The sequence below is a fragment of the Olea europaea genome, chromosome 11 (assembly GCF_002742605.1).
Source record: "Olea europaea var. sylvestris chromosome 11, O_europaea_v1, whole genome shotgun sequence".
NCBI classification, from domain to species: Eukaryota; Viridiplantae; Streptophyta; class Magnoliopsida; order Lamiales; family Oleaceae; genus Olea; species Olea europaea.
Genome location: NC_036247.1, coordinates 26,743,583 through 26,758,542, shown reverse-complemented (window position 1 = coordinate 26,758,542; position 14,960 = coordinate 26,743,583). Strand labels below are relative to the sequence as shown.

At 35.4% G+C, this 14,960-nt stretch overlaps 1 protein-coding gene across 1 annotated transcript; it reads right to left on the bottom strand.

The window, feature by feature from the left end:
- Positions 1–5,262: 5,262 nt before the first annotated feature.
- LOC111403888 (DNA-directed RNA polymerases II, IV and V subunit 6A-like) lies at positions 5,263–12,463 on the bottom strand. Its single transcript, XM_023032535.1, has 8 exons — positions 12,432–12,463; positions 12,277–12,310; positions 12,000–12,175; positions 11,875–11,906; positions 9,917–9,919; positions 7,718–7,734; positions 5,427–5,494; positions 5,263–5,338 (listed from the first exon to the last, which is right to left on the bottom strand). Exons 1-8 carry the CDS (start codon positions 12,461–12,463, stop codon positions 5,269–5,271), a joined length of 432 nt encoding a protein of 143 aa, XP_022888303.1. The 3' UTR covers positions 5,263–5,268.
- Positions 12,464–14,960: the final 2,497 nt, after the last annotated feature.

Below are 14,960 nucleotides of genomic sequence, written 5' to 3'. Positions count from 1 at the left end.
CGTTGAGTATTGCATTTGATGAGTGAAGGTTGATTCAATTCTCGCACTCTTGATATTGTTTCTATTATTATTACTAAGTCCAATCCTGAGACACGGCAAGCTATTAAGCCATGTTTGTTTAACATTAAATCACTACATTGTTTGAGAACAAACAATAGTTTAAGTTTGGGGGATTTGATAAGTGTGTTTTTACACACTTATTTAGCTCACAAACATGACTTAAACATGGATAAAGTAGTTGAATTGTGGCTTAATCTCGTTAAATTCATGCAATGTAGGTGTTTCTATGGGAAAGATGGAATTCAGAAGAAAAGAGCTTAAAAAGGACCAAAACGGAACAAAGCGATAGTTCGGGGACCAAATGTGCAAATATTGGAAAGTTGAGCTAAAGTGCAGAACTAGAATGAAAATATGCCAAGTATGAGATTGAGGATGATACAAGACGATCGGAGGAAGAAAGAAGTAACATTGGACTGAATTGAAGAAAAGTGAAAGATGAAGGACTAAATTGCAATTAATCAAAAGATGAGCCGAACAAGTGATCAAGGAATTGATTGACCCAAACATCAATTAGGAGTTAGTATTTGATAATGGAATAAAGCAAAGAAAGAAAAGAGATCAAGAAAAGAGAAAACGGAGTTCAGGGACCAAAATAGTAAGGTTGTAAAGTTACAACCTTGCGACCGCATGTAACAATACCATGCGGCCGCACATGAACTAGCAGGGATTTATTTGGGGCATATCACTTGAACCATGCGGTCGCATGGGTTAACACCATGCGGCCACCATGCGGCCGCATAGCTTAAAAATCCGACAAACATTCTGAACTTCCGTTTTCAATTAAAACTCCTTTGGGGCTCCGTGAGGACATGGTATAAAAGTCAAAATTCATCAAAAATAGGGCAGAATGTCCAGGGAGAAGAAAAATATAACTTTTGGAGGCAAGAAACACGAACTTGAAGCCGATTTCACAAGGATTCAAGCGGGTTTTCAAGGTTTTATTCAAGAATTCAAGGAATTTTCATACGGGTGCTATTCTTTCTATTTATTAATTTCATTTTTTTTTGTAATTATGAATATTCTAGGCTAAGTTTTCAATTATTAGGTGATCGATGAACCGTTATTTGTTATTTTAATTTCATATTTCATGAATATAATATAAAGACTAGTTTGGTTAATTTGATTGGTTTACATGCATTAATTTTCTTCCGCAATTAGTGGCCAATGATTGTGTGAGTGTTGATGACTTATTTCTTACATTCGAGAGAAGTGGAATAGGTTCGATAAGGTGTAAATTAACATAGGGTCCGATAGGGGATAGAGATATACCTCTATGCTTTATACAATTCTTTAATTGTTCACAAAACCACATGCATTCTTGTATATTTGCATCCTCCATAGAGATATAGGCTGGTGGTGTGCAAGAATAGGTCGAATATATATCGAGAGAATATATTGGATAGAATTAGGAACATTGAATTTGCAAATTTCCATCGGGTCATTAATTTTGTGAAATTAGGATTTTTATAACTTCAATTGGGGATTCGTGATCCTAGTGACTTTAGTTTGATTCATTTCCATAAATTAGCTTTTGAATTTGCATAATTTCATTTACTTGAGTGTTTGCGTCGTTTAAATTAGAAAAATTTCAAAATTAGGGTTTCTAATTGAGAAATTAGGATTTTCAATAGAAATTAGGGTTTTTAGCGAAATTAGGGTTTTTAATTGAAATTAAGGCTTTTTGCATTTAGACCATATTTTCACTCAATTAGATTCGGTTAAGGCTAGATTATATAGAATTGAACTACTCGATCTCTGAGGGACGATATTCGAACTTATTAAAATCCACTTTATTACTTGTTACGAACCGTATGCTTGTGGTAGTTTTAAATCGAAAAAATTATTTCGTGAACAATAAGCAAGCAGCAGAACCATCAGCTGTACTCTGTCCAGAAACTCTCAAATATTAATCTTCTCGGACCTCCTTTTTACAGACGAGGCAATTCTGAGACTGAGAGAGACTTTGTTATGATCTCGAAAGAAGGCAATAATAGTCAAAATGACCATTCTCACCTTCATGATTTTCAACCAATGATTAATGCAATCTGCATGATACTGGTGTGCGCGAGGCAGAGTGGTCAAAGACTCAAAGTATCTCCTTTATTGTAAGCTGAACAACATATCGCGCATCTAAAATGTAGAGACAGGAATTAGCGCATAATATTCCTTCAAAAATTTATCCTAAGTGTGTGTGATTTTGTATGCTTCGCTTTGAAATCTTGCAATAGCCATTTGTAACATTGTTAAGTAGCTCATTCTCGGCTGTGAGACCGTCTAGAACAGTACGATGAATGAGATTTTGAGCTTTCTCTTCTTCCTTAATACCATCCAGTGTTGTCTAATAACTACACCAGGTACTAAGAGCTAGATCGGAGAGTTCTTACTCTTTTTCCTCCCGTTTTCTAGCAGACGAACCAGCTTTGTATCTGAAAGTTGGCAACTGAGAGATGAGATGTACAGAAAGTCCTTTGTGTTCGTCGCCACTAGCTTCGTCCAGTGACAGCAATTCCTAACACAGTAAACTAGATATGAAAGAGTTTCATGATTTTGTATAGCATTAGAAATTTTCAAACAAAGAATTTCCCAAGTAAACAAAACACAGAATATAATGCCAATCATGCATCAGATAGCTAACCTCACAAGTCATATTGTCTGGATTGATGTTATCCTGCCTTCTAATTTGACTTGTCACCTGCATTGATTCACACAACCAAGAATCATGTCCTGATCATAATCATATGATGCAAAAATTCCTATTAAGGAACTTGGGAGGATGTGTGTAGTTACCATGGAAGCCGGAGGAGGAGACTATTGTCCCTGTAGATCACAGAGTATACACTCACACTATGAGCGACATATATACGAATTAGTTCTTCTATGAACCAGAAATACTACCGTAAATATATAAAATGAAGTTATTTTATTACCAGCAAGTCTGGATCATCACCAGAGTAATCCTGCAACTGCAAGGATCTAGCCAAAGCTTCATCGAGAGTAAATTGCTCGATATCTTCCCACCAAGATTCATCCACGTATGCAGAAAATCGCTCATATTGCTAGTTTGGTTATCATCAGATGTGATATTCTTGTTTTCTTGAATATACAGATATGCACTTCTCTGTTATTCAACACAAAAACTATCTATTAATTCTATGCAATATCCACGAAAACTGAATCCCGAGATTTCCAAGAGAGTCTCTAGAGTCTAGAAGTTACCTGCTGTTGGAGAACTTCTTCAACGTCATGATCTCCGAACTCAGGAAAAATCTTTTCCATATGTTCGGCAAATTCAGTTCATGTCATTGAAGTAATGGTCAATCATTGTGAAAGTATCTGAATCTTCACGTCCCTAAAGCTACCCTATCTTTGAACACAAGGGAAGCAAAAAATAAGATATTCAAATAAACTCTGATTCACCCATCATCAAGTAGTTTAGAAAAGATTATTGAGAAAAACTGCCAACCTTGAGCATTAAATACCAAATAGAGTCAAAGATCACAAATTTCCTGAATAAATGAATATATATGTTTGCGTGTGAATATTCATATGCATGCGTCACCATCTGTGAATGGCCATTTAAAGCCATTTGCTTGACCAATAAAATTCTGCATTATACATAAATTAAATTAATTAGATATAGATACTGACATTGATATGCATATTACATTGAAAACTTTTCATAGGTACATAACTCCATGAACCACTCTACACTACAAAATCAATAAAAGGGATTTCCCCACCTCTTAATCAAAATATAAATAAAATGACAAATCAGTAGAAAATGCAAGATATAATTCATCAATGCATTTATTTAATTCAATCATACCTTACAATTGAGGCATCCACGAGCATTGCTATGAATTCAATACAATTTCTTTACATTTATACAGATTTAAATCCATACAGGTCTTTCTCAGGCATGAATGTTAAAAGTAGTCATTAAACAAAACATTACCAGAATACAATCAGAAAATTCGAGAAAAAAATGGGTTCTATAACCTGGTTACCAGAATACAATCAGAAAATTCGAGAAAAAAATGGGTTCTTCTTCAACTTTTTCTTCTTTTTAAGTATTATTAATAAAATAAAAATGTTGAGATGCACAGAAGAGTTAAACGGATTCTTGAACCACCGAGTAAAATTTAGTGTTTACCGTTGGCTTCTCTTTATTCAATTTTCATTATCAAAGGTTTCCAACACGCTGCATGCACAATTTTTAATAGAGCCTTGCTAAGTGTACAAAAATAAATTTCACGGAATAGCTATAGATAACTTGCAATAGGGGGTGGGGTGGAAGATTTTTTGGCATTTTTTTATCATCACATGGACCCACACGTGAGATTCTAGTGGAATTTTGTAATTCCATTTTCTATACAAGTGGAATAAACCCTTTTAATATTAGTTGAAAGCAAGTCTCAAATTAGTGTCAATGTCTTATAACATCATGTTGAAGCACACCAGATTGGAAATAGTATTTGATAATGGATACATTTTGAGGATGAGACTACAATTTCTTAGTACTCGTGAAAGTGATTTTAAGAATGTTTGGTTAATTAAAAAGGAAGGAAAATTTACGTAAAAATTATTTTTTCTCGTAATTGAAAATGAAGGTGAAGAATAAGTAATTTTCAAATAACTACTTTCAAACAAGGCTAGCTTGCTCAAATTTAATTTGGTAAATTTGTTCATACTTTGTGCATTTGATGACTAGTGTCCAAGTTTATTTATTGGTTATTTCATTTGACAAGCTTATAGAATTAAACATAATGATCTGTTTGGTAATCTCAGCCTTGCTGATAGTTGCAGTGGGAGAGTTCGATTCCTAATATATGGAATTGAACTCTTTGTGAGCACCAGTATACAGACTAGTTTTTGTTCTCTGACTTGTGGGGACACATCCAGCGATTTATCTCCCTCACGATGCTCCAAGGACGGGACGATAGGGCCCTCAAGGTTGAGATTCAACCTTTTTTTAAACAACCTAATACTAAAATCCCAACAAAACAAAATTCAATTACTCTTCGGAAAAATCAGACAGAACAGAAACTCATTCGAACGAAAATTCAAGACAGTTAGCATTGATGACTTTAGTCCATGAAGTTATGACACAAGTCACTGTTAATACATACTTGAAAACTTGGTCTTTATCTAAAATCCCCACAAACATTACTACAAACACAACCATTTCAACAATAGGGCACGATCATATTAGTCGCCTCCAACTTGTCTCTTCCAGGAGTCTTCCACAATCAATTCATCAACTCCCCAATCTTCGTAACTGCATTGTACCAACATAAAAACCAATAGCTGTAGCATAGGAGAGAGACCGGTAAAATAAAGACTTTTAACTTACGAGCGAATCCTACCTTCCATCAGGGAGGTAACGACGAATAGTGAATGGTATCTTTCGCTCTCGCAGTTCCTTCATTGCAATCTTAGATAAATGATATGAGCACAAACAAAACACATGGGCAAAAACAGGTTTATTAGGTTAATTGCTTCATGAAAAGAAAATGCAAGAAATAGAGCTACAAAATTAGTATCTAAAATCTACTAGCAACGAGTTCAACTACAAAATTTTCAATTTAATGATATTTAAATGTAACTTACTAGTCATCAATCAGCATAGTTTGGTGAAGAGTAAACAGCTCTTTCAATTCAATCCATTAGACACAGATCCGTCCAATTTCTTTTAGTACAGAAAAGAAAGAACTAAATTACATCTTGGAACACCTAAAGAACAGTGTAGCGTGTCCGTCATGACACAACATAGATGTACTGACTTAATTTTTTAAAATAATAAACATGATACCAAATGTCAACTAAAAAATATTAATTTTTCTTACTTTTTTATGCTTTTAAATTTTTAAAATTTTTAGTGGAAAATTATGTGTTTTGTTCAATTAACAAGTTGGGTAAATCAAATCAGTACACGTATTTGTTTAATTTTTTAAATCAGAATTTGAGTAAAACATGCCATTATTTCAATGTTGGGTAAATCAAATCAAATCATATTTAGTCCTTGTTTGAGCCCCATTTTTGTGAAGAAAATGAATTTTTGAATAGTGTATTGATGAGAAATGTGTAGTTAAAAAATAAGAAAAAATTTTATTTGCGTATAATATTACTTTATTGAAGAATTTGTGGTTGAAATATGTCAAATCACTGTTGAAGAATATATTTTGGTTGAAAAATGGGACTCAAACAAAGGTTTAATGTATTATTGAAAAACGAAAAGTACTATATTATTGAAACAATACATGCCACTAAAAAGTTGGGTAAATCAAATCGGTACGCTTGCTTTAAAGTTCAAAGCTGTGTTCACTTTTGATAAATTAGAGTTTTGCTTGACGTTCAGGGCCAGGGGCTTTGCCCAATAAATTATCTGAAATACTAAATTAAAGTTCCACATCATTTCAGCAAGCTCCGCTCACCTCTCTCGGCCTCCCCAACTCCCTTCTACCAACTTCACTTCACCCCACCCCCTTCAATTATTTCCACCCCCAATCAGCATTGTTTGCTCCTTCAGCCTGTTTATACAAGATAATCTTCTGCTCCTCCCAGCAGATAAGTGCGTGTTAGAGCCCCCATCATTTAAAACTCATTTTCCCGCAAACTCATTTTCAAACATACACCTAATAAAATAATTTTGCTTGTGAACCCAAAGTTTTTCCTACTTTATCGATGGGGAAAAAATCCATGTTCAAGTCTTATTACCGAACGTGAGTTGTTTGCATCATTAAAGTCCTCTCCTGCATGAACTTGGTGTCATGATTTGGACATCGCCACCTGGATTGTGGAGGGTGATGTAGCCAAGTGGGTTAAGGCGGTGGATTGTGAATCCATCATGCGCAGTTACCACACATTCTCAAAAAATCACTTTTACAAAATTAAAAGGGGGTTCAAAGAAAGGCTAAATATATCTCCCTTTTTCTAAATTTTGTTATGATTCCTCTAATGTAATATTGCCGATGTGTTGACGGCATGTTGGCGACATGTCTGTTGTGAGAAAACAGAAAAAGGGGGACATACCACATGTAGGTGCCAACACGTATTGGACACCTGCCTGCTGGCTCCACGGACGTCAGAACTTCCTAGTAGAGAACTATAAGACCAAGGCGTTTGAAGATTTACATACAGTGAAAAAGAGTTATCTAGTTTAGTTAATTTCCAGTAATTGGAATGACGTTATCTTTATCATCAATTTTCTACTCTCTCATACATGCATATATTTGTCTGCTCCATTAGAAAGTGATAACATTGTCTTTCAACATCCTATAGCACTGGCTCATTTTGAAGGTTCAAATTGAAATATATAGTATTTATGACTTAAAAACAAAGGCAGTCAACAGAACCTAAATCACATTTGAAGGGTGGGCAAAAAACACCAAACAAGGAGCCAGAGTAGCTTGGTTAGAGAATATGGGCTTAACCATGATGTTGGATTTTCAAGCCCTTCCCCTAGATTAATTGCTACTTACCAAGAAGCAGAGAAAGAAAAACATGTGCAACAATCCATTCAGTTACACAGCTTCTAATTTCAAAATCAAAGGTCTCAAAGAAAGTAGAAAAAGGCAAATTAACAGGAAGAATAAGAGAAAAAATACAATAAACACATCAGTATTTTCTCATTCGAGAACAAGATCAATAATTTTACCTCAAGAGGATCAGTTTCTGATGTAGGACAAATTAAAAAATAGAAAGAAGAAGCAAGAAAGAGGGGAGAAACCGGAGAAGAAGCAGAAATTCATGGGGGAGAGGAGAGGGGAGAGGAAGGAGAAGTCATAGGCAACAAACCACAAAAATATTCTTCAACTCATTAAAACTAATAAAATTACATCGCAAATAGGTTTAAATAGTAAAGATTAAAACCCTAAGTAGAATGGACTTGGGCCAACACAAGCCCAATTACATAAATAAAATCTAAAACATAAATAAAGTCGAACTAAAAATAAATAAAAAATAGATGTCATCATCAACTCTCCCGGGGTGGAAGAAAAACTCGACCATGTCAAGTTGATAGATAGTATAGGCTGCATTCAATTTGATACTCCAAATGCGTCAAGCCACGGGGGACGATCTTTCTGACAAACCAAGTAACGAAATTCCATAATTGATAGTACTAAAAACTGTAGCTTATTCCCAAGAATATGATCTGACCAAGGGGGCGATCTTTCCTTCTAACCATGTACTGATACTGGACTCCAAATAACCAATATTCATGCACCTCATCTTCAAGATTTTCACATGATTGTATATAATGAGGAGCATAAGAAGCACGTCGATCTACCCAACAAACAAGAAAGTACTGAATCTTGCCATCATTGGTCAATACAACACGTTCATCTAAAATAATATCAATTTTATCTTTGTGTGCTGTGATAGATGGTATTGAAGTAGAAATATCAACATAGTCAAGTTGGGGGTCTACAAAGCTAAGTAGAAATGGATCATCAAAGGAAGTAACACGGTGTTTGTAAGTAATGAAGTCCTCAATATTTAAAGCAGAGTGGTAGCCAAAATGTGATGAAAGGGCAATGACATGTGCATTTGAACCAACATACTTTAAAATTTTTAAAGGACCAGCACTACAAGCTTGCAATATAACATAATCCCCAATATTAAATTCAAAATATCGTTTATGCGAATCAGCTTGAAGTTTATATAATGCATTACTTGCGTCATGTTGTTTATTGATCTCAATATGTAAGTCATGAAAATGATATACAAATGCTTCAGCTGACAACAACACACTAGCATGCAGGGACATGGGAATAAGATCTAACGGCCACCTAGACTTATAATTTTGAACAATTTCAAATGGATTTAGACCTAGAGACCAATTCATAGAATTGTTATATGCAATGTGAACAGTTGGGGGGATCGAGTCCCAATTCCCAAGATTTTTCTGGGCTAGAGACTTGAATAAATTGTTAGGACTTTGGTTAACGACTTCATTTTGACTATCAGTCTGAGGTTGGTCTGCAGTGGAGAATTTCGATTTAGTGTTAACCAAAGGAGACTGGGTTCTCCAAAAGTGACTAGTGAAATCATGGGATATAGTATCTAGAGCCTCAGGAAGAGTCTGGGTGCCACCTAAGGAGGTGCCTCACTATCATCATCAAAATCTTCAAGTTTAGGTTCGTACACTGGATCTTCTAACGACTCTTCTATTACATTCTTTCGTTCTTCTATGACTAAGGCTCGATTAGGACATTGGAAGAGATGTGACCAAAATCCTTATAGCTGATGCATAGTAGTTGAGAAGAAGTCCCTGGAGTTTCAAAAATTTTACCCTTATTTTTCAAGATTTGAGAAACATTAGACGGGGCAGGTCCTAGAAAAGACTTAACAGGAGGAGGTGGAGCCAATGAGACGGAAGAATGGTTGTCAATACGCTTTCTATAAGGAGAAGGCGGCATTGGACTATCACGACCTTTACACTTATTTTTCCAAATGGGAAGAACACTAGACTGGGAAGTCTCTATGACAGACTCATGTTGAGGTGGTGCTAATGACATGGGAGAACGATGGTGGTCGCGCTTTTCATATGGAGTACTAATAAGTAACTCGTAGTCCTGAACTGAAGAGTAAGCTTGATCAAGAGTAGTGATGCTCCGAAAGAAAAGCTCACGCCTAAGTTCATCTCTTAGACCTTGTATAAACCTACTTAAAGTCAGGGCCTCATCCTCAACGACATGACAGTTTACTCGAAATTCCTCAAATTGAGCAATGTACTCAGTTACTAGCCGATTCCCTTCATGATCTAAACAAATATCGAAAGTAGGAATATCTAAGTCAATGTCTCTAAAGAAACGCTCCTTACGACGAGGAAGAGAATGAGTATCATGATGACCACCTTGTTCTCGCTCACAAACCTGATCCCTATTCCTACGATCGCGTCGAAAATATTTTTGATCACTTTGTCCACGATGATATTGTCTATTATGAAACACTTCAGAATTAGTGTCAGTTAAACGAGGGGTTCGCTTAAAATTGCTCAACTTAGCAGCTAGGTTCTTTCTCTCCTCACGAGTAGCAGCTATATCTGATTGGACAGCCGATAAGCTAGTGGCAAGTTGCGCTAATTGTCTAGTGAGTGCATCAAATTGGGATGGATCCATGGTCAATGTATTGGAAATAGAGATGACAAGATGACCACTATGCAACTACATGCAATGTAATACCGACTAAATGACGTGCTATGATGAGATCAGTGAACAATACGTGCAATAAATGAAAAATAACTTGTACCAATTTTTTTTAATTTAATTTTAAATATTGGGATTAATTAAATTCAAAACAAGCTAATACTACTACTAGTACATGTAAAATGGCAAAGCAAGGGTCAAAACACTAGTCAAATTCTCCAATCAATTTAAGTGGAGAACAATGGAAGTCAATTCGATCACTGGTGTCAATTCGATTAATGGTTTTGATCAAGTGGGGTTTAAGGCTAAAATTATCACGATAACAGCAGCAAAAGATTTTAATTGATACAATTTTAAAAACGAAGCAGTAGTATAAACTAATACTAAATAAAGATCAAGGACTCCCTGTTGTTTAGTTTTGATTATTTGTATACCGCTTGATCTGAATTACCGACTTATGCGCCCCAACTATGCTTCTGTTCTTCCCTTCGTGTCCAATGGTTTTAACCCCTATTGACTGTAATTTGTACTGGCTCTGGTGTGGATGTAAAACTGAGTGTGATGACTGTGACTTTTAGATTGTTGAGATGAACGAGAAAATATATGAGTGTGGTAACTGTGGTGGAAGTGTATGATCATGGGTTGGTGGTGGTGGCCTATGGCGATGAAGCAATAGTGCTCTGAATGCCTGAATACAATAGATAATGAAGTGGTGGCGTGATGGTGATTAGAGGCGGCAGCAGCAAGAGAGTGGTTGTGAGAGAGGAATCGGGTGAAACTGTGGGGTATTTGATGTTAATGGATTGGTTATAATCGGGTTTGGTCGGATATTTGGGACTGGGTTAGATGGGAAGGGGTTTGGATCCTGTTATAGAGATGGGCCAGCTGGGGTTAGTGTTTGGAGAGTGGGCCTGGGTCGTAAAGAGTAGGCTGGGTTAGTTGGGTTAAATGAGCTTGAATGCTAGGGCTTGGGATTTGTAGAACAACACCACAATTTTTTTTTTTTATTTATGAGCAGCAGCAGTAGCAAAAAAGAAAATGAGATTTTTTTTTGGGCATGAACAGTACCCGTGAACAGTAATTTTTTTTATTTTTTTTATTTTTAAGAAACTGACCAAAATACTAAATTGAAATTCTGTGTGAACAGTACCCGCGATGAACAGTAACTTTTTTTTTCAACTAAGACTGAAAATTGAAGAAGCAAAAAAAATTGTTGCCTTTACCAAAAATTCTTTTAGTTCGTGCTATCCCAACATATTTTGGGAAGGAAATATAAATAAATTTTGGATTAAAGAAAAGAAATTACCCATGGTTCGACTCTGATACCAAATTTAATGCAGGATGAATTAAAAAATAGAAAGAAGAAGCAAGAAAGAGGGGAGAACCGGAGAGAATGGGAGGAGAAACCGGAGAAGAAGCAGAAATTCATGGGGAAGAGGAGAGGGGAGAGGAAGGAGAAGCCATAGGCAACAAACCACCAAAATATTCTTCAATTTATCAAAACTAATGAAATTATATCGCAATTAGGTTTAAATAATAAAGACTAAAACTCTAAGTAGAATGGACTTGGGCCAACACAAGCCCAATTACATAAATAAAATCTAAAACATAAATAACGTCCAACTAAAAATAAATAAAAAGTAGATGTCCTCATCAGTTTCACCCTCCAATTCAACCATGACAGGGGCATTCATGCTGCACAACCACAAAAATTCCCCAAGTTAAACAAAACTCCTTAAATCCATGACTAACATGTTGAAAACGTAAAATCCAAAAATCACACAACACCTAATCTGCAAGGCACAAGTGCCCAAAATCCTCGCACGCTCGTATTTCATCATATACTTGGACGTTTTCCGAGGGCGTTCAACTGGTTCTTGTTCCTGTTTCTCTTCACCTTCACCTTCAAAAGCATCTAGAGCATCATCATTGTTGTTGTTCTCTTCTTCTATCTCTGCTCCTTCCTATTTCCACACCCAAGTAAAGTATCTCTTCCATGAGCGGGCAAATGGACTAAAAAAGCATTATAAAGCTATTGTTATTAGAAAGCAAGAATGTTTCTTACATCAGGCTCAGGCTCCATTGGCTCATCTTCGTATCTGAAAAAAAAAAAAGTTAAGGATCTTTGTTAGTTAAAACATAAACCCTAAAAGCCCTAGGTTTAAAGATTGGTTTAATTTCTCTTTGGAAAAATTGATAGTAAGTGTGAGAAAATTGTACCCTCCGTCCATCTCATAGTCCTCGTCCGCCATTGTACAACGCTTTTCCTTTCTCGCCTCCCTTCTCTCTTTCTGACTCTCTGGTCTTCTTACTCTAGTTCCATACATATACCACGTGGCATATTAATATCAATGTTGACATAAAGTTTGACATAATATCAAATGGCATATTATCATCGGACAATTTAAAATACGGTCAATTTTTTCATCCAATTATTAATTGACACATACAATTATGTCAATTTTTTTGTAAAATTATTCTGGCAAAGAAGCTTTATCCTATCAAGGAAATATGCTATAATTCATGGGGGATTGAGTTAAAAAGACAAGTCAAACTAAACGTTAGTTGAAGAAGACCAACATCTAAGATTTTTGTTTAAAAGGACTAAAATTATTAAGCATGGAAAATTCAATTTTGTAAAGGACTAAAATGTCCTTATAACAAAATTGAAATCTTTCCTGAAACACAAAACGACATCTATGTCGTTTCGGTATTATAAACATACTGCTTAATTGATTTGCGTAACGACATTGAAATCGTTCTTGAAACACGACAACGATGTGTATGTTGTTTCGATATAAAATACACATTGCTTAACTAGTTAAGAGGCTTAGGCGCACACCATAGAATAAGTAAACAACGTCCATGTCGTTTCAGTACAATTTTCAGAAAGAGCCAAAGAAGATACATGTTTCTATTGAAACAATTCGAATGTGAAAGACAATTATGGAATCACAAATATTTTCGTAGGTTCGTTTGAGTGAGATTGAACATGCTTGATGGCCTATTTTTATCGTCATATGTATGACTGACGTATGGCGGGTGGCCATGGACGGTCGAATCATCTTTTTTAAGCATAATGATATAATTGTCGTTGCAAGTGAAAAGAAACAATACCAATATCGTTATAATTATTATTTAAAATATAACGATTTTGAACTTGTCAAATTTGTAATGAAACGATATGGGCGACGTTACGTTATATCGTGATTTGGTACATAACGATTATTCGAACTCGTTGCAGTTCAAATAAGAACTAAAACGACCTATACATCGATTCTTCGAAAATAAAACGATATTCATATCGTTATGTCTAAAAACGATTATTCGATAGTCCACGACCACCAGACATATGTAAAATGATCGAAATAGATAATCAAGTGGGTTCGATCTCACTCGAAAGAAATTATGGGAACATTTGTATTCCCATGATTTTATAAGACTTTCGAACTATTCCAGCAAAAAGTATCTTCATTCGCTCCTTCTAAGCTATTCGAGTGGTATCAACTCACTTGATGACATCTTTTGATCGTTCTACGTATATTAAAGGCACGATAAGCGATCGTGGACGGTCAAATAATTGTTTTTAGCCAAAACGATAACATCATCGTTTTATATGAAAAGAAACGATATCTATATCGTCGTAATTGTAATTTGAATTGAAACGATTTCAAATTCGTCAAATTTGTACTAAAACGATATGAATATCGTTACTTTACTTGTGATTTTGATACATAACGACATTATTATCGTTTCAGTACAAGTTCGACGACCTTGATATCGTTTTAGTTTAAATCATAACTCAAACAACATATATATCGTTTCAGTTAAAGTAAAACTACAATTATATCGTTTCTCATAAAAACAATGATTCGACTGTTCACGACCACCAAACATGCATCTAACATATATAAGATGATTAAAATATGAAATCAAGTGGGTTCGATCTCATTCGAAATAAACTATGGGAACATTTGTGTTTCCGTGATTGCATACCACCTTCGAACTATTCTGGCAGAAAGTATCTTCGTTGGCTCTTTCTAAGCCATTCGAGTGGTATCAACTCACTTGATGACCTCTTTTGATCGTCCCACTTATGTTGAAGGCAGGACGAGTGCCTGTGGACGGTCGAATTGTTGTTTTTAGCCAGAATGATACCATTATCGTTTATATGAAAAGAAACGACATTTATATCGATGTAATTGTGATTTGTATTGAAATGATTTTAAATTCGTCAAATTTGTACTAAAAGGATATGAATATCTTTACTTTACTTGTGATTTTGATACATAACGATATCATTATCGTTTTAGTACAAGTTCGACAACGTTGATATCATTTTAGTTTAAATCATAAGTAAATCTACATATATATCGTTTCAGTTAAAGTAAAATGACAATTATATCGTTTCTGATAAAAATAACGATTCGACTGTCCACGACCACCAGACATGCTTGAGGCTACTGCGTCAGGGGTTCAAATCCTGAAATATGGATTTGGCTCTTGGGTAAGCGCAAGTGTACAAGCAACCTTCCACCCTGTACCCTTGGAGGCATAACCTGCGATTTACCTCCCTCACGATACTCTAGGGTAGGGGTGGTGGGGGACCCTTAAGGTTAGGGTTTAACCTTTTTTTTTTAACATATGTAAGATGATCAAAATAGGCAATCAAGTGGATTCAATCTCATTCGAAAGAAACTATGGGAACATTTGTGTTCCCATGATTGCATACCACCTTCGAATTATTCC

Excerpts from the sequence above, each read along its gene's own strand:
- LOC111403888 (XM_023032535.1), bottom strand. The coding sequence starts at position 12,463 with ATGGCGGACGAGGACTATGAGATGGACGGAGG. Across the intron at positions 12,176-12,276 it reads CAATGGAGCCTGAGCCTGAT|GAAGGAGCAGAGATAGAAGA; the intron begins GTAAGAAACATT and ends GTGTGGAAATAG. Across the intron at positions 11,907-11,999 it reads ACTTGTGCCTTGCAGATTAG|CATGAATGCCCCTGTCATGG; the intron begins GTGTTGTGTGAT and ends GTGGTTGTGCAG.